Source organism: Anser anser (assembly GCF_964211835.1).
Source record: "Anser anser genome assembly, chromosome: 17".
Classification (NCBI taxonomy): domain Eukaryota; kingdom Metazoa; phylum Chordata; class Aves; order Anseriformes; family Anatidae; genus Anser; species Anser anser.
In genome coordinates this window covers 1,456,881-1,471,374 of record NC_139738.1, presented here as the reverse complement: position 1 = coordinate 1,471,374, position 14,494 = coordinate 1,456,881, and the positions used below count along the sequence as shown (strand labels likewise).

The following is a 14,494-nucleotide window of genomic DNA, read 5'->3' as shown; positions in this document are numbered from 1 at the left end:
AGATTTTCAAAGTATCTTTTGTTATTCTTATTAATAAACATCACATCTGGTACTTTCTCCCTCTCTCCCTCCCTTTCTCTCGTTTAATTAGGAGGTAGTATTTACATCCCAGCGTTGCGTTCATTGAGCTCCCCTTCTGCTGCGGAGATCTCCCGGGGAAGTCTTCGCCCCGCGGAGCTTGCAGAGTGCAGACACACCTGATGTGGCTGTCAAATTTTCTTCCGTCTAGAAAGGCGTTTTCAAACAGTTTCCATTCCAAACTGGGAGTGCAGAATAAGGATTTTGTACTTCCCTTCTGAAGCCGGGAAGGTTTCTGAAGGCTCTGTCAGATCCCTGGTAAAGGCTTGACAGCTCTGGGCTTTGGCTTGTGTCTTCTGACAGCCTCGCCCCCAAATACCAAAACTGTCAACTTGTTCTAACGACGTGGGCAAGTAGGAAATTCAGGTGCCTTCAAGAAACGCAGAAACCCTGTGGCAGAACCTAGTCCCGTGCTTTTGCACCGCAGACGTAATCATCTTTCTTTTGTAAAGTCTGGTGTAAAGGAAGGATGGAAAACGTAATCTAAACAGAGTTTGAAATCTCCCACTTTTGCTAAAATACCTTTCCTTGCGTGTAAATGCATACAGCTTGAGTGTGGAGATGGCTCCATCAGAATAAAAATTCTTCGTGAAATCAGGGTTTATTTCCCTGGAAGTTCCGTAATGGAAGGAAACTGAAAAACTATTTCGCTTTGTCAAAAATCAACCATTTTGAAATACCACGAGTGAGCATTTAGATAAAAAGCCATGATGCTTTTTCTGCAGAATTACAATTTTTGAATGCGTATGAAATACTTTTTACAGAAATTCTGTTCTCAGAGAATTTTAAAATTTGGGATCTGCTATGAATTGAAGGGGGAAAAAAATGCTCTGAGAAACATAACTTGCCCCTTGAGCAGAGATCTCTCCAAACCAACAAAAGGAAGCTTGTGTTGGCATTTAGATTCAGACTCAGGAATTCCTGACTCTTAAGCCTGTTTATATAGGACTATACCACAGCCCAATTTGCACTTCATTTCAGTTTTTTTTTCCCCTCTACGTTTATGGTCATGATGAACGGGTGGATTATGCACTCTGAATGCACATACTTAACCAATTGTATTTAAAGATATTTTACATACAATAATTACAGCGAGGTGTCTTCGTTTGGAAGCAGCAGTGTTTTCGTGAAGGCTTTTCAGTCATTTAGCATCGTCCTATTTATATCACAGCTCTGAAAGTTTCGTGGCCTGGTTCTCAAAGGCTCTCACCAGTTCCCAGGGAAAGAAATGGGAGCCGGGATGCTCTGAGCCTCCGAGCAGCCAGCTGATCCCCCGCGACCTGGGGACCCATGCTCCCAGCTCTGTGGGATAGATTTTCGTGGTGGTATTTCAGCGTCTGCATGTGCACACGCAAGTGCACGAGCACACAGATTTTTATTGCTCGGGTATTCACCTCTTGGTCCTGTTTGCTTTCAGCTACTTTCCAAACCACAATTTCAGTATCTATTAAAGCTGTTGTAAAATACAGAATGGCTTAGGATTCTTACTATTTAAAACATGGCACGCTGTTATTACAGCTGAGCTTGGAAATATTTGCCAGCATTTCTGAAATTTGTAAATCGGTCGATCTCACCTGGGCATGGTCAAGGGCGTCCAAGAACTTTGTGCCAAGTCCTCAGCTGCTGAAATGCAATAGAGCGGCCTTGATTTGGTGAGAGTCAGCTCAGCGTGCACCAAGAGAGGACTTGGCCCTTTCCTTCCTTCCTTTCTTTTTTTTCCTTCCCTTTTTTTTTTTTTTTAAATAAATCTTTACAATGTACAGCTATTCTCTTTGTATCTTGGGTTTCCTTGCAGTTTGATCTCTGTTCCTTTGAGCTTTTTATTATTTTTTTTTCTGCTTTCGGTAGTCAAAATACATTGCCCAGGCCTGGAAGTCCCGAGTACCTTGACCCTACCCTAGCACTTGAGCATGTGCTTAACCTCAGACATGTGAGATCCCCGCTGAGGTCAGAGAAGGTACTTAAGTACTTGGAGCCGGGCTGCTCCATCGAGCCCTCGCGTGGGATGTTTATCCTGATGGCGCTCTCCAGCGTTGCACGAAGCTTGGGTACTTGACCTCCCTGAATGCCTGCTGACCTAGATCTAATCTGAGGTGGAACACAGCCGCTGTCGGATGGTTTGTGTCACCACACCTCTGCTGGAGGAGGAATTAAAGAGCTTCCTGCACGGCTGCGGGAAGCGCCCAGGTGCCGACGCGCCGCGAGCCCCGACCTCGCGGCCGGTCGCTGGCGTGAGGATGCGGCTGCTCGGAGCCGTCTGGGAAAGCGGTGTGTGCTCCCATCAGCCAGGCCTGGAGGTGTTTTTACAAGCCACAGAAAACCGTAATGTGTGGGAGAATATGTATTATGGAATATGGAATATGTAAGCGCTCTGCTGCGCGCCTTCCATCTGACTTCCCAAATGTCTGCGTCACTCAGTTGCAATTGAGAGTTTTGGCCTTTGTATAGTAATAATCATCATCATCTTTATTATTTTATTATCATTCTTAGCTGCAATTCAATTTAATTTTTTTTCTTCTTTTTTGCAGCAAATACTGACTGATCCTGAGGTGACCTCCCAGGAGGGCAATATAAAAAAGGTAGGATACGGATTAACCTCGTGCAAGTTGTTTTATTGTCTGGCTTTGGAATACACCTGGTTTCTTTTACCTCCTCTTAATTTTGAACAAGGGTGTGTATTGCAATAATGTCATGAAAGCGTTCCAATATTTGCTGTTGCTTTTTGGGGTTAAATTTTGTGGTTCTATTGCCATATTTTTCTGTCTTTCTGTGATTCCAATATTTATGAAAAAGAAAATAGCAGTGTGAAGTGTTTCTTGATTCAGCTACAGTATGAAGAACTACCAGTCCAAATCTAAAAACCTCATTTACCTCTTTTCCAGTAAAAGAAAACGTTGGTCCTTTGTTAAAAGTGCTAAATTTTTAGAGGTCACTCCACCATGTAAATGTGGCTTACGTGAAGTCCAAGGGAATAGGAATAGATATATGGAAGGATAAAATTTAACTAGTATGATGTATTACCAGCGCTTTTCATCACATTGCGATGCTTAAACTGTAATACTGACCAGAGAAAAATGTGCTCCAAATACGGCCCAGCTGTATAAATTTCTGCATGGCAACTGCGAGGCAGCCTCAGCACTACATATTTCAGTAGCCAGGCTGCTGTGGCGGGTGGGCTGCTCTCGTAGCGCCGAGGTGGCGTTCTTTCCCTGGCTATCTGCTGGTTAACAGCTTTCCTAAGGGAAAGCGTTTCAAGTCGTATTTGATTATAGCCTGTCTGGATGTCTGCAGAGGTAGCGCGTCCTTGTTGAAACAATGATAATTCTTTTCAGATGTGATGGTCTTATCATAGCTGCTCACGGTCCTGTTCAGAAAGTACGAGTTTTTTAAAGCGGAAAATATTTTAAATGGGAGCTTGCAACAACTGCCTTTTTTATTCGTGCGTTTAGGCCATCTTCAGGACTGCTTCTGACTCTGAAAGTTAAAAGGAAACACTTGTGTCACTCTGCCAAACACAGTGAAATGCAATCCTTGTCAGGCTCCAAAGTTAGTTTGGGAAAAGATATTTCGGCGCATGTCCGTTGTGGGCCGTTCTATTCTTACCGTCCTGAGAAAAAGAAGCTCTTATTTTAGAAACCCGGGCTTCCACTAGGCAGTGTCCCTTGACCATCCGGTGACCTTGCGAAAGGACCTATCGCAACACTGCTGAACTTTTTACCTTGTTCATCCCCATAACTCACTTGGTGTTTGCCTCTGCCTCTGTGGGATCCTTTTGTCTGGGCAGACGTGGTGACAAGGTGGCAGGTTCTTATTATCACAACGCGCTTATCACAGCGATGGAGAAAATTCTCCGTGGCCCACGACTGCTCCGCTGTTTCTTTCTCAGTCCTTAAATACAATATCACGAATAAATTCTGCATCCCTATTTCGCTGAACCTACATTACCCTGAAGTGAGCAGGCTTTGTATGAGACAATGGTGGAAGGAAACATTAAACTGGCAGCTTTATGTGTTGAATACATGTTTTTGTATTTAAACTCCATTACTTTTGTTTCAAAGCAGAATGTTGCAAAAACTCCAGGTCTTTGAAAAACACCGTGTCCTTAAATATTTTCCTGGACAGCAGGTATAAAACTGGACAATTATGATATTTGACAAGGGGGGGGAGGATTGCCCTTCCACTTCTTTCTTTAAATGCATTGTAGAGAAGCACTAGTGGGAGTTTATGAGGTGATAAATTTATTGAAGGATGGGCAGTAGGGTTTTACAGCTAGGGTAAAAAAGGTCAAAGCGGTAAGGTAAAGAGTTCAAGTCTAAACTTTATGGCTTGTGAAAAGACTACTGCTAGACAGCTTTTCAGTCAGGAAAAAATGAAAAAGAATGAAAAACCATTCTGTACAATTTTTGAGGTATCTTAGAATAGTTTGTAAGCACCCTTTGCTATGTAGCGTTTTGCTTTGGTGGCACAAGCCCTCTTGGGAGAAGATTTCCTTTTCTAGCATCTCTAAATCATTCGGTTGTCATACCCCTAAAGACGCAATAGTTGAGATTTGACTTCAGTTTATTCCTGTTCCTTCAGAGATGTGTTGGTGGTGAGAAGGTGACTGAAGACAGGCGCAAGTGCAGCGGGTGGGCCAGTCTAAGGCAGGGGGAAGGAAATGAGAGCCCAGCCAAGGTGCCGCGATCTGCAGCGGCTCGCGTGATGGACTGCTGTATCACGGGCTCAGGACTGGGTGGTAACAAGGACTAGGGAGGGAAAAAATTGCTAGAATGAAGAGAGAACCTGTAAAACAGTGAAAAATAGATCAGGGAAGGCCAGCGTGATAGCAGAGAGATGGATGGAAGATGTACAGGAAGCAATCGCTGCTTAAGAACTGACCCCAGTGTTATTTCTGGTGTTAGGTTGCCAGAAAATAACGCTCTATTATGTAACCTTTCATAAATTAAAAGGCAGTGAAAAGTCTGAGGACGCTATTATATTGTATAATAAAGCAGGCCTTTTTTTTTGCTTGGAGCAAAATAAGAATGATTTTCCCACTATTTCCAGTATTTCTCAGTTTGCCTTGCTGCTGTTTCTGCTGGGACCACTAACACCAGAAAGCTGATGTTGTTGTTGTCTCACAAGAATTAAGATTTCTAGCAATGCTATTAAAAGACCTGTGCCCAGGGTCATTTTTCTGTATGCTGTGCCATGAACAACACACGGTGTGCTCCTACCAAGCTTCTCTTCCATCTGCTCTGCTTGCTGATGTTCAGTTTGACTTGCGCAAACCTGCATTAACTCCTCACCCTGGTTTTTTCATTTTTAAGTCATCAATTGTGAAAGTCATTGGCATTTTTTTAGCAAACCGAATGCGTACGCTCAGAGAGGCGCACAAACATGCGAGCTATACGGTGGGTGTACTGTCCCATATTCCCCAAACTCTTTTTCTTTTTTTTTTTTTTCCCAAGCCATCTTCCTGCGCTCTGCTTATTTTGCTTACGGAGCAGCTCGCGCGTTCTCTCGCTCCGAATTTTCTAAGCATCTCCACCGCGTTGACTGCGTCGAAGCACTGGCCCGTCACCATTATCTCCGTTGTCATTTTGATTTAACGTTGCGAGGGAGATGAAAGATGCGGACTTCCTCCGGCAGGAAGCGAGGCCGGTGCCCGGTACGAGACGTGCTGTCCACGAGGAGCTCGGCGAGGTGTTGGTCTCCCCTCCCAGCGCCGCCGCGTGCAGGTTTGGGAGCCGAGCACGCAGAGCTCCCGGCCCCTCCGGTCGGGCTGTTTTTCTGCTGCGGTGACAAGAGACCTCGGGGACTTCTCTCTTCAGTAGACTCTCTATTTAGTTTCTGTTTACTTAGAGGGAATAGCCTGAGGGGCTACTGGAGAGAAAACATCTGTGGGAGATAATCTATAGAGTTATCTATCTATCACTCTTGTCGACCCTGTCTCCCTTGAGAGCAAGCTGAGAGACTTGTAATAAAAAGGCATCGCTGAAGAGGCTTTAGGGACAAATAAAGAGACATGTTAAGGGCCAGCTGAAAAAGGATAGAAGACATTATTAAAGCTCAATAGCCGTCTTATCAAAATCCAATAGGATAGGCATTTGGCAAAAGGCTTTAAATTTATTCTTTGACTTTCTCGAGAGCTCGAATTTATCCATTAACAAGAATGTACTGCACAGGGAGCGGGAGATGCTATCAGCTTCAAAAGAGTTGGATTCAATCTGGCATTGTTAAAAAAACAAAACAAAACCCCAAAACTGAAGACAAAAACAATTTTTTTTCCTTTGGCTGACTTCATACTTGCATTGCAAACTACTAGCAGCCCGTAATATAATGCCGATGACATTATAAAGTAAAAGTAATGTATTCAGCACCTTTGCTACTTTTCCCAAATCGCGTAGATTTTTTTAGAATAACGTTATGCTTAGAAACTGTGTTAGATTAGAAATCTCGACCTCTGAGAAAGTACCAAGTAGTAAACGCGACAGAGGTAGACGGAGAGCTTTTATTCCTAAAAGAAAAGTAAAAAAGAAAATAACGAATGTTTTGGTTCTGCAGATACGAGGCAGGATAGGTCCATAAATCTCTCTGGGTTTATTATTATATACAAAACGCTACAGGTCACAGGAACCATCTGATACTTCAGGAACACATTGTTCACACAAGATGATTGATTGATAATTATGATAATTTGCAAAATGATTATTTGGGTATTATAACCATAGTTTGTCCCACTGGATTGCTGTGAAGACATTTTCTATATCATGGGCCGTCAGAAATGGCCTCTGGCAACCGGGGATATGGAAAGGTCTGGTCGGTCTCTCCCGGTGGGATCTGTGGGACTGATGAATGATGACCCAGAGGAGTAAGAAATCAGACTTCAATAAGCAGTCAGGAAGGTAGTTAGAGAAGAGCAAGGGAACTGTTAACTGTCTTTGGTGGAGCAATTACGAGCTGGGCCATACACCCTCAGGCCTCGGCACAGTCTGTCGAAATATTACCCATGCAGGGAGAGATCGCCTTCGAGATTCTCGCTCGAGCTGTTTAAAGTTCCTGGATTTGCAGCACTCTGCACAAAACAGATTCCCATTTCTGTGTTTAACACGTATTACGTGTTACATGTTCATTATATCTAATGAAAGACGTTCTAAAGCTGTTTCTAAATTTGATATAAGAATCCAGATCTCAGAGCTGTTTCTATATCGTTTAGTTGTATATAGTGAGGAATCAAACCCAAAATGTTAGTGTCTCAGAACAGCCTTCATACTTACCACGAACCACTATTTACCAGCCTGAATTTAATTATTTTGGAAACAGCATGTGCTTTTGTGCTCTTAGATTGAGCCGAAAGAAGGGGAGCGTGCTCCCGTGGGCTCGAGGGCAGCGAGCGCTGCGCGGGGACCGCGCCGCGAGGAGCCAAAATCCAGCTGCAGCGTGAGCGCTGCCGTGCTGCTCCTATCTCCTGATGAGCTTCAGCTCGCCTGTTTTATAGGTTGTATCTTTATGAAATAAAGGTATGTTTAGCTGCCACAAACAGGGGCAGCTTTGAGTTGATTTTTATAATCTTTCCGTGAATAGGCTTGCGTCATTCCAGTAAACCCTGGACAAAAGAGTGGACAGTTGTCTGAGGGTCTTTTTTATAACATTTCTCTCTTTCCATTGTTAGAGGGCTGCTAATAAAAGAACCAGGAGTCCATTAATTCAGTGAATGAACATATAGTAAAGTCAGTTCCCTCTTGAGAACAATAATGTTGCGGTCAGCTTAGGTTTCCATGGAAACTAAGTACTTCTAAGAAGTTTGCATCCTTGATTTTGCTGAAATGAAGCATGTAAAGCAAAAAGAAGGTGTAAAGCAGGCAGGGAAAAGTCGGCGAGGAAACCGATGGTTAAATTACGTTGCAGGAGGAGCACCGCGCGTTTAATTTCTGCGGTACAGTTGTTTGGGCTCGGTCGCGGAGTGCGTGTGCGTGACAGCTGAGTCCATAAAGGGGCCTGGGGGCCGAGCCCATAAATCAGGCCGAAAATCAGGCCGACTTAGGGAGACCGGCAGCGGCTCGGCTTGCTCTGCCCCGACGCGGTGCGTTGCAGGGAGCTGAGCCGCAGGCAGCACCACGAGATACACCCGGTGCGCCTCGGCACGGCTCCTGCCCCACTTGCTTGCCGTGCTCTCGGTTGGCAAGGCAATGCGGAGCATGGGCTGGATGCGAACTTGTCATGTTGGTTTTTGGTAAATTAAGTTGGTTTTTCCTCCCTTCCGCTCCAGCTGAGTTCATGCTTGAGTCACTACGCCCGGCAGTTTTAACCAAAGAGCAGTGATGGGGATTTGTTCTTTTCACGCTAACGCATATAGCCCGCTGCCTTGTTTTCTTGGGTACGTGAGTTAGGGCGATGAGGGGAGAGCGTCTGAGCCCCGTCGCTGGGCTGTTTGTAGCACCTCTGCTGAACTCTGACGGTAAGTGTCCACTGAACCCCAGGCACGGACAGCTGCCCGGGGCCACCTCGCCCGCTTAGAGCCCCTCGCAGACAAACAGCCTCCGGTTATAACGGGGCCAGCAGCGGGAAGGCAGGAGGCTGCCCCTGCCCCGGGACCTGACACGGGTCCGGGTCTGGTCCGCGGGGCCTCGGCGTGGTCCCGGCCCCGCTGCGGGGGCAGAGAACAAAGACCAGAGCGCGCCGCAGGAGGTACCAGGAGTGTCCGAGTTGTATTTCAGCATTGGGGCAGCCTGGGCTAATTAGGGCAGAAATGATAACTCATTAGCTAGCTGGTCGTGTAATTCCTTCTGTTCCTGCCCTGGTAAGCGGTAACAAAACGCCGCACGCTCGGTTGGTCGGTGGCTGTGGACCCGCGAGCGCCCACCCGAGCAGCCAAAGTCAGCCGGGGCTGGGGCGCAAGGCGAGCAGAGCGGGCTCCTTGGGACATTTTGGCTGTTTTTCTGCTAAAGACATACGAACGTTTAAGGTTCATAAACATGTTTGTAGCTAAGAGCTTCCTCGATTGCATTAAGCCCACGTGTCCCAGAGAGTGACCCTCTCCTTACTTTTTACTTTCTTTGTTCGCAAAATCATTCGCAAGCACGCACTGACGATTTGACACTTCCCTCAGCCCTGCTTATCAGTCTGAATCTATAATTTCAGTGATTCCCTGCTAAAAAACCCACACGTGCTATCCTATTGAAATTCCAAATGCTCCACGTACGTGTTTATTCATTTAAATCAAGCTTTGTTTTCAAAGGTTTGCATGTCTTTGAGCACATACTTTTTTCTTTTTGCTAATGAAACGAACTGCAGAATGAAAGGCTGGCATTTACGTGCCGCCTGTAAGACGATTACCAGTGAAATAATATTCTGGATGATTAGGAGGTATTACAGCCTCCACTCAGTTTAAAAATGCCAGAATGCCCCAGAGAGCCCCATGAATCTGCTGCCAGCCGGCCCCTGTCAGAGCTGAAGGCAGCACTGTCTGGAGCCCAAAATCAACTTCAGGAAGGTCATGTGAAAGAAAATCCTCAGTCATCAGGAAGCCCTTGGCCTCGTGGCCTTTCTGACATTTTCTGACAAACCTTAAATCACCAGAGTAGACAAAACATCACAAATTTTGGAATGATAGCCTCTGGGATTTCAGAACTGTATGCGAGCTTCGGAGGGAAACCCCCGCTTGGGCTGCTCCGCGGGTCGGAGGGCGAGCGTGCCGCAGGGGCCGGGATCGGGATCGGGATCACCACCAGGTGCCGGGGCAGGAATTGTGGCAGAGCAGGGCATGGGACAGACAGTGGTGGTGCTGCTGGCATGCGTGGGTGTTGCCACTGGTGATTTACACCATGCCGGGGACGTAACATCAGAGCTGCGAGAGCTGGGTGCGCCGAGCGGGGCGGGTTTCTGCCCCAGAGGGAAATTTGGGATTGGGATTTGTTGCGTACGTTGCGTACGGTACAGAAGCCAGGTGGCTCTATTAATAGTCAGGGAGCTTGAGGTGCGTGCAGTATCCCGTTAATCACATTGTGCAGCTATTAAAGAGAATGTCTATCAGGTAGGAGGCCTGTTAGGGCTCTCCAGCTAAAAAGAAAAACCTGGACAGTAGCTGGGGAGGAAAAGAAAGGCGGGGAAGGAGCAGGGAGCGATGTGGAGTTGCCTCTCGGCAGCCGCGGTGCTGCTTGGAAACAAGAAGCCAAAAAGCGGGGAACAGGACGCCAGTGACCTATAATTAAAAAATATATGTATCATAGCAAAACCAAAAAATGCTTCTGCTTCTATTTGATTTTTTTGTTCACGTTTTGCTCGAGAAATATATCAAGGGTAAACAGCAGTAAAGATATGACTGTTGTCCCGTGCCCGTTCCAGGAGCGCAGTATATTTTGATGATGCCAGTTAGATGGCCTTTTAGATTAGATTAGATTTTTATGAGATTATAAAATATGTGTTCTGAAAAAAAGCCCCAATTTATTTTTCACTGGGTGGTTTTGAGAGGAAAATAATTACTGGAAGTCCACTCTGCGGTGATGTTCAGTAGCGCCTTCTATCTTTACCCATGGAAATTTCAACGTGCAGCGGGAGCACATCACAAGCAAATAAATTCCCTGTGCTCTGTAGTAGATGAAGGGGTTGGGTGGAGGAGCACCTAATGCTAAAACCTGCAGTACAAAACCTGACTTATTTGAGGGTAAAGATACAATTTTGGCTCCACGTCTTGATGATTGTCCTCAACATTTTTTTTTTACTCCATATGGATGTTTCTTTTCACAACATAATGAGTTTTCAAAACTTTATTTTATTTTGAGTTGGGCCAAAACCACTTCACTTAAACCTAATCGAGTTATGTTTTCAGATTACTTCCTTTAACTTCCGCTGAATTTTAATTTAAAAACACTTTGCTTAAATAAATTGCTACTTATCAACAGAGAATGTTTTGAGTTGGGAAATTTCCAATCAATTCCAGTCTTTAGCTGTAATTTACTTGTACGATAGCAGCGAGCATTTTTGCGGTATTTAAACTGATGAGGACTTTCCAAGTTCGGAGCCCCAGAAACTACTTCAGAGCCACGAGAGCAGGGCTGGTCGTGTCCTTCCACAGCAGGAGATGGAGCTGCAGCTGAGGAGATGGCGGCGGGTCCAAGATCCCGCTCTGGCACCATTTGTTTCCAGCTCTGCCAGTTCCAAGCCAGTCCCCGGCTTGCTGGGAACCGCCGGGGCTGCCCCGGGAGCTGCAGCCGGGATTGCTCAGCACCGGGCGTAGCCTCTGCAGGCCTGGATCCACTCCGCGGGCTCCTTGTAAAAGAAAGTAGCAAGGGACGGGAACTTTATCCTCCCATCTTCAGCCATGACACGAGTAATTTTCACTAAATGTCCAGATCTATCTTGCTCTTGTGTTGAAAATCCCCTGATTAAATTCCTGAGCTGAGAAGAAGGAACCTTGTCTCTCTGAGTGCTGTGGAGGATTTTGCTGACAATTTCTGTCTACTCGGGCAGCCGTAGGGGTTTCAGGTCTGGTTACATTTCTTTGAAATTTACAGTTCTACGTGTGCCTTGACCAGCTGTTAATGCATGCAGAAAGGTCTCACATTAAAAAAAAAAAAAAGTATAAAATAGTAACAATAATACAGGAACCTAAATTAAGTGCTTAAATCCTTACTTGGCTACCCGAGCGATTGATCTAATTATTCTGAAATCCTGCGTTGGCTACCTGCTCGAGCAGTGGGCTTAAATGCAACTGTCAGCATCAGAGAAAGGAATCTGGCACCGAGAGCTCCCACGGTACTTTGGGGAACTTTCCTGTACAAGCAAAGCTTGCGTGTGGTTTCGCAGTGTTTTTGCTAATAGGAGCAAGAGAGAGAAGAGGAGGGTGTCAGAGAGAAGCAAGAATAGCAGCGCTTCTGTCCGCTGACCTTGTCTAATGCTGCGTGCTAGAGCAGCCGGGAGCTTCCTGCAGAAATAGTGCCTGGCTGAGAGGGGAAGGCAGGCACTGCTCCTCTCTCTTTCCTTTTTTCTTGCCTTTTTAAAAATAATATTGAAAGGTACAACGTATACAGAGGTATAGAAAAGAAGCAGAGAAATCTGCCAAATAGGTTATAAGCTAGTTAATAAACTTCATAAGCTTGTCTGATGCTTCTGTTTCGGGTTCCTGTAAGCTTTAATGTAGGCTTCGTGTTTCTGAAATTAAGGAATCTTTCCTACCGAGGCACCTGATCTCCTCCTCTCCGTGCGTTAGCCGATCACTGCGGGGCTTTGCCCTGGTGAACGCTGGCCTCCGAAGAGGGAGCTGCGCTCGCCGCTGAGCGTTTTTCCACACCGTTGGTAATGGCTGTAGAGATAGTCAGGCACATCTGCTGTCAGGACGTCTCAGGCCCTGCTCGGTGCAGTAATTCCTCCTGCTCCAGGGGAATGAATCCCGAGCCCTAACGGAACTGGTGCCCTTCGTTTCCAGTGGGATGCCAGGCTCAGAAGTCGGCCCGCGCCACGTGCAGACCAGTGGGAGCTCTGGGAGTTGACAGAAACGCGATTCCATCCAAGTAGTTTTTCTGGAAGTGCTGTATAATTCTTCTCAAGAATTAAATTTAAAGCTAATCAAGAGGAACCTTCACTTTCTGCGTTGCCTTCTGAAGTCAGACAATTTCTTTCAGGCTTTTAGTCTTCTGAGGAACATGTCATCTACTTTCCAACGTAAATCTATCCCTGGCAGTCTCTGTTTGCTGGTCTTTCTGCCAGTAAAAACGATCTGAATGGTGCCCCATCCTCCGGTCCTGTCCCGCGGTGGCAGTGGCAGCCCCTCGGGGCTGGGTGCTGAGCCCAGGCCCCTCTCCCTGAGGTGCTGCTGGGTGCTGGGGGCTGCACATCCAACCCCCCCCCCTCACCCTGCGGCTGGCATCGCCTCCTTGTCTGCATCCTATTCACGGACCTGTGCCATGGGTCCATTTCTGAAGGGATTTAAATCCGAAAGAAGAAGCCGTAGTAGTAAAAAAGTGGGGATTTTATTATCGCTATCCAGATAACACGATTTTCTCAGATTAATGTAATCAGAAAAACAAGGATTATTATTGAATCCTGGTAAATGGCTGCTATTCCTGAACCCCAACCAAGGCTTCAGCCATTTGCTCTCTGAATGTTTGTGTTCTTGTGACTTAAAAGTGTTACACAGACGGAGGCTGGTAAAATGACCGTGACTGTGAAAGCAGGTTACTGCGAGATGATTTCAAACGGCCCTTTCTGCAGTGTGATAGGAAGGCTGGCAAAAAGTCGCCGATGAACGTCAGAGTTCGGGGTCTGTTTGGCTTGGATGCTGGCTCAGAAGTTTGGATGCATCTCTGCAATTCAGCCTGAACCCCTCTGGTCTGATAAACAGAGATGAAAATCTTGCACATGACATTTTTAAAAATTAATTCCTTCTAATTCCACAAACTAAGTGGACTGGAAATACCCAAGAAATAGATTTCCTTGTTATGTTTCTTCTGTTCTGCTTCTAATTCCAGCCAAAGCCTTAAAGCGTTAGAAGCCTATGTACATAAATAATGAGAAAAGAAGCTAATGGATTTTGTCTTTTCCTCCAAAAGTTCAGAAGTGTTTTAGAGCTGGACGAGACTTTGAATGTGTTTTCTTTCTCGTGGGACGTAGCAGAATGAAAGAGCAAGGAGTTTTCTTTTAATACATCTGAACGGATTATTCCAGAACCAAGCAGAACCACAACCGTAGATACAGCTGGTATGAAGAGCAGGTTTCAGAGGAGGACTAGAGTACGCTGAAGGTCAGATAGTAAGTGAATGGTAAATATTATGAATAACAAACCCATATGCCAGTGATTTATTTCAAAAAGAAATAGATAAAAGAGTCTAATTGCAGCGCTGCTACGTGTGGCCCGCAGCTCAAACTGCCTGCAGACGGCCGCAGCCTGCGCAGCTCTGCCCGAAGGACTGGGAACGATTGCTTTTACTGTGAGAATGTTGTGCCAAGGGAGGGAGAGGAAAGCCCTTAACAATTTTAGGTCTTGAAGGGGGAGAACGTATAGGTGGTTAAATTAATATTTAGTGTCAGTCTGAAAACGTGCTGTGCTCTTTGGATAAAAAGCATCTGTTGCTCTCAGCCACCGTACCGTCCTGCATCCCTGCCTGTTCGGGTAGTCTTGTGCTTTTCGTACTTTTTCTGTGATGCTTAAATATGTCAAGCACTGAATTAAAACAGTCATGCGTTTGGCAACTATCTGTCCCATTTGTGAATAACCCTGCCCGTATTTGCTGCATTTGGGCTGTAGCTGGGCTGTATTTGCACAGTCGTGATTTATCCTTGTTAGTAGCCCTTCTTCCCCCAGTTTGTTTTCACCCATATAAAGCAGTTCACCTGCATTTACTGTGCTTACACAGTGCTCCCCCTTTTCATGCTAACACAGCACATCAAATATTTGTTCGATTTTTCTTTAAATGTCTACCTAAATGAATAACCATTT

At 45.7% G+C, this 14,494-nt stretch overlaps 1 protein-coding gene across 6 annotated transcripts in view; it reads left to right on the top strand.

Moving 5' to 3' along the window:
- The window catches only part of PRDM16 (PR/SET domain 16), a 312,213-nt gene that overhangs the window by 165,572 nt on the left and 132,147 nt on the right, over window positions 1-14,494 (top strand). For all 6 annotated transcript variants that reach the window (XM_083802569.1, XM_083802566.1, XM_083802565.1 and 3 more), the window contains one exon: window positions 2,607-2,657. In XM_083802569.1, coding sequence (XP_083658695.1) covers window positions 2,607-2,657 — 51 coding nt within the window. The remainder of the gene's footprint in view (window positions 1-2,606; window positions 2,658-14,494) is intronic.